At 47.5% G+C, this 5,212-nt stretch overlaps 1 protein-coding gene across 1 annotated transcript; it reads left to right on the top strand.

The window, feature by feature from the left end:
• Nucleotides 1–3,643: 3,643 nt before the first annotated feature.
• LOC125483832 (neuropeptides capa receptor-like) lies at nucleotides 3,644–4,706 on the top strand. The gene has a single exon (XM_048600531.1). The coding sequence runs from the start codon at nucleotides 3,699–3,701 to the stop codon at nucleotides 4,527–4,529; it is 831 nt and encodes a 276-aa protein (XP_048456488.1). The 5' UTR covers nucleotides 3,644–3,698; the 3' UTR covers nucleotides 4,530–4,706.
• Nucleotides 4,707–5,212: the final 506 nt, after the last annotated feature.

Here is a 5,212-nt window from a genome sequence, read left to right as displayed (position 1 = left end):
TAACTTGTTCAGCTATATTACGAAACACCTTTGTGGGATTTGAATCTCGACTTTTGGGCCCCAAGGTGGAGACAGTACCACCATACTGTGATAGCCCCTGAACCTTCAGCATTATTCTCTGGTGTGTTTGCTCATCAACTTGTTCTGTGACACACTTCTGAAACAGGCAGGACTTGAAGCCAGAACTTCTGTTCCAGAGCTGGGGACATTGCCACATGTTCAGGGGTGGGAATCAAATCCAGCGCTCTGCCTCAGTGGCATGGACACTACCCAGTACACAAGATCTAAACCATGCACAGATTTTGGTCACATTTAAAGTGCCAGCTTTCAGCTAAGTTTCGATTTCTTAAATTCTGGTTAATATTACTGATTTACCGTGGGAGATCGTGGGAGTCCATTCATACCGGCTCAATATAAAAGGGAGATGGCATCAGGGCCACGGCTTCCAAGCTGTGCCAGGTGGAAATGGAACTGACAGTGGGTTTAAAGTGAGAATTACCCTTCACTGAACTTTGCTCCTTACTCGGTTGGTGGGACGGGGATGTTTTGGAATCTCCATACGGATCGTTCCAGTTCTCTTTGGCTTGTACTACGCTCCTCTCCGCATGGCAGGGGCAGGGGTGGACGGAACTGATGTCGGGCACTCCAACACCCGGCTTGGCACATTCTGTCCTATTCCAGGCTGATTCTCCTGAAATGAGAGAAAGGGAGGGAGGGAGTGGGGGTGAAAGTGATTGGTCCTGCTGTTAGTGATGCTGTAGGTGGGGGTGGGGAGAAATGGTGAGGTGGCTGGAATGAGCCAGTCAACAGTGTGGAATCCATGCAGTGTTTTCAGTGTAGGAGAGTAGCAGAGGTGCGAGAGAAAGGGAGACAGAGAGAGAGAGAGAGGGAGCAGAGAGAATACGGTGACACTTATCCTGGCAGAGCCGGGAATGTTACTGATGCTTGTCCTGTATTGCTGGACATTTCTTCAGACTGCAGATACTGCACTGAGCTGGGTGGTGAGCTCAGACCACGCTCGATGGGTCTAGTGGTGTGGACTCCTCTAGGAAGAGAATGGTCCTTCTCTGTACTAGCCATCCACCAGGACCTTCGTGCTCCTTTCGACAGATCTTGGTGCAATTGTCCCTTATCTGCCAGGCTCGGGGTAAACCGTGCAGGGTAGCTCCGACTGAGAAAGGTCAACTGTGTGCCCATTGGCCTTTTAAAGATGGCACCTGCGCCAGGGATCATGGAATACCCGGGCCATCCAGATGATGGGAACTATTACCAGCCATGATGGGTGGGAGAATCAGGTTGCCATTGAATGAGAGGAATGGCATGTGGTGGGGTAGGTATAAAATGAGGGGAGTTTGAGAAGATAGCATCAGAAAACTAGCTCGGCCTCCTGCAGACTATCCCTCTGTCACACTCAATTAAAATGACACTGAGACAAATTATTGTTAGATTCAGCCCAATGAGTCAAAGACTGTGCTCACCACACTCTCAGTCACAAATGCAGAACAAATACTCATTCAAAACTCTCCATCATCTAAACTCACAGCAATACCCTATTCACGCATCATTCCTGAAAAACTGACGCATGTTGCAAGATGCTGTCAAAATGTCTACATGTCAGCATTCTAAAACTTGTGAACACATCCTTCCATGACACTGTCTCAAACTCCCCCTCTCTGTCTAGATATGCAACCCCTCCGATTTGCTCGTATTTAAAATGATTCCCCACCATCTCTCTCTGGCAGTGATTTTCACACCCATGGCACCCCTTGTCATGGCATATTGGAGATATGGAGCTGTAAATGGAAAGGAGCCGCACATCCTGTCACTTCCAACATGGGCTGCAAGTTTCCCCAGGCTGGGCAGCGATTTAACACAGCGTTACTGAGCACTGCACTGGGGTAGTCTGTACAGATCTATACGCTGGGAGGGTAACTGCTCCGGGTTTACAGATCAGTTCAGTGGTGTTCACTTCACAGCCTCCCGTGCTGGAGAGATACCTGGTCAGGATTTATAGATCAATGCACTTTTGTGGTCTGCACAGCTCCCCGTGTTGGACTGATATCTAGTTGACTGGTGAGGCCTGCACAGTGTCCCACTCTGGACAGATTGCCGGGTTGTATTGAGCAGTACACTAGCCTGGTCTGCACAGTGCTCCATGCTGAACAGATATTTCATCTGGGTTTGTGGTGTCTGGGCTGGTTCTGTGAGGTGGATTGAGAATGTGAAATAACTGACCACTTCAGCTGATCTGGCAATGCCTTTAATTTGTGTTTGCCAGTTGAGTTGAGTTTGGGAAGAGATTTCCACCGCGAGGCGAAGTGGGTCTCAGGGACCAAAACTGATGGACAGAAGGGCCTTTGTGATGAGGATCTTTATGACTCCATCACATTCTGTAACCGACATTTTCCGGGACATTCTGTAACCGACATTCCCCGGAACATTCTGGAACCAACATTCTCCGGAACATTTTGGAGCTGACACTCTCTGGAACATTCTGTAACTGACATTATTTGTGAACGGTGGGGTGTCAGTTAATTGAATAAAAGATAAGATCCCGAGGGAAAAGGTCCCGTTCCAGGGAGAAGGAGACACTGTTTCAAAACCCCCTCAGGCAGTTAAAGGGGTGAATACATTTTCCCTGTGTTCATGTTTCTTCACAACCGAAAATTGACCACAATTTAGACTAAAAGACAGAAATGTCTGAACTCTTTTTGTCTTCAAAGAACTGGGAGAGAATCCTTCAGGACGGCAACATCATCACCCTCCGTATTAGGAACTGTAAATAAGTGACATGTGGCTGCTCTCGAGTGTGTGGGAATGTTCTAGAAACCATCTGTTCCTATAGATGTGCGTTTGTGTCTTTCAGGAGGGAGAGTTTCTTGTGTTTTACTTTACGTTTTTTGTAAAAAAAAATTGAGACATTACTATTTGTTATTTCAGCTTCATTTTTTTTTTCAATAAATCAGTGATACATTTGAAAATGTCACTGGGTCCGCAATCAAACTGGTAACTTTGCCTCCAGGCTGATGTATAATTTTGAATCAGAGATAGTAGGAACTGCAGATGCTGGTGAATCCGAGACAACAAGGTGCAGGGCTGGATGAACACAGCAGGCCAAGCAGCATCATAGGAGCAGAGAGGCTGAAGTTTCGGGCCTAGACCCTTCATCAGAAAAGGGGGAGGGGAAGGGGGTTCTGAAATAAATAGGGAGAGAGTGGGAGGTGGATAGAAGAGGGATAGAGGAGAGGATAGGTGGAGAGGAAACAAACAGGTTGAAGAGGCAGGGATGGAGCCAGTAAAGGTGAGTGTAGGTAGGGAGTTAGGAAGGGGATAGGTCAGTCCAGGGAGGACGGACAGGTCAAGGGGGCGAGATGAGGTTGGTCGGTAGGAGATGGAGGTGCGGCTTGAGGTGGGAGGAGGGGATAGGTGGGAAGAAGAACAGGTTAGGGAGGCAGGGACGAGCTGGACTGGTTTTGGGATGCGGTAGGGGGAGGGGAGATTTTGAAACTTGTGAAATCCACATTGATACCATTGGGCTCCCACTCTCTCCCTATTTATTTCAGAACCCCTTTCCCCTCCCCCTTTTCTGATGTATAATTTATTTGTTTTCCTTCCTCACAGTTAACGTAGTCACAACCTATGTCCTGCTTTATAAAGATTGTGGATTGTCATCATGTGTCAGACTTTACCTGGGGGCCATGGTCGTGGCGGATCTACTGGTCATTATCCTCGACTTGATATTGAGACACATTCCCATTGCTTATCGGGAACAGTTTTATTTCCTGCTGTCCATCCCTGTGTGTAATGTCCATGCCGTCCTGCTTTATGCAGCCACTGACTGTTGTGTCTGGTTCACCGTCACTTTCACCTTTGATCGATTTGTGGCCATTTGTTGCCAGAAGCTGAAAAGTAAATATTGCAGTGAGAAAACGGCGGCTGTGGTTCTGGGAACAGTGACTGTGCTGAGCTGTTTAAAGAACATTTTCTGGTATTTTATGCTCACAGCTCAGTATTCGCTGGGGAACCTCCCCTGGTTTTGTTATGTAACAATTGATGTTCGAATGTCCCGTGTCTGGGTCACAATCGAGTTCCTCCACCACATTCTAACCCCGACTCTCCCATTTCTCCTGATTCTGCTGCTCAATGTTTTCACCGTCAGACACATTTTAGTGACCAGCAGAGCCCGCAGGAGACTCCGGGCTCACACCAATGGGGACGGTCAGTGTGACACAGAAATGAGAAATCGAAAAAAATCCATCATTTTACTGTTTGTGATCTCGGCCAATTTCATCCTGTTATGGTCAACATTAATGGTGTATTCTATATGGGGCCGAATGTATGATTTTGGGTATGACTCTGTGTATCTAGATCCCTTTGTGCAGGAATTGGGCTTCATGCTGCAGCTCCTCAGTTGCTGCACAAATACCGCGATTTATGCCGTGACCCAGACTAAGTTCAGGCAGCAGCTGAAGTATGTGTTAAAATATCCCTTCACCCAAATTTATCAATCAATCAAACTCACTCATTAATCAATCCATCCAGGATTTTCTCATTTCAGTTCAATGTTTCAGCAATGAAGCAGCCTGTCGCTATGTTAACAGACTGAGGGTAGTGCTGCTTTATCCAACCTTATCCCACAGGGGGTTACAGGGAAACATTTCAGTGTTTCTCTCAACTCACAGGCCAAAGAGAAAAGTCACCATTCCACTGACTGCATCCATAACTTCAATATGTAATTAACGTTCATTAAAAAGTGCCAAGCAGCACAGCAAACTATATTGTTGTTTGTCTTTGTGTTGAAGAAGCTCAGCTGGAGAGAGACAGACTTGGCCCCAAGGGAATGGGAGGATTTTGGGACTGAGCTCAGGAATTGGGTTTAAGTCACTCTGTCCTTGCGTTCACCTCTGGTATATCTCTGTTTCTTTCTCTCTCTCCTGTCCCTCCTCGCTCGCTCTCTCCCTCTCTGACCCACATTTCTCTGTAGCCCCCTGCTCCCCATCCCTCTCTCCATTCCCTTCCTTCTCTCTTTCCACCCACCCTCTTCAAACCACTCCCTCCCTCTCTCCCTGCGTCCTGTCTCTCTCTCCCTCCTCCTCGAATGTCCACAACACCTTCTCTCACCCTCTGCCTGTGTGAACCTCATGCCCACTCTGTATTTTTCCCTCTGACCTCACCTCTCCCAAATCCCCATCACACTCTTTCCCTCTCTCCG

Source organism: Rhincodon typus, chromosome 8, assembly GCF_021869965.1.
Source record: "Rhincodon typus isolate 14 chromosome 8, sRhiTyp1.1, whole genome shotgun sequence".
Lineage (NCBI taxonomy): Eukaryota > Metazoa > Chordata > Chondrichthyes > Orectolobiformes > Rhincodontidae > Rhincodon > Rhincodon typus.
This window is presented reverse-complemented; position numbering and strand designations above follow the sequence as displayed.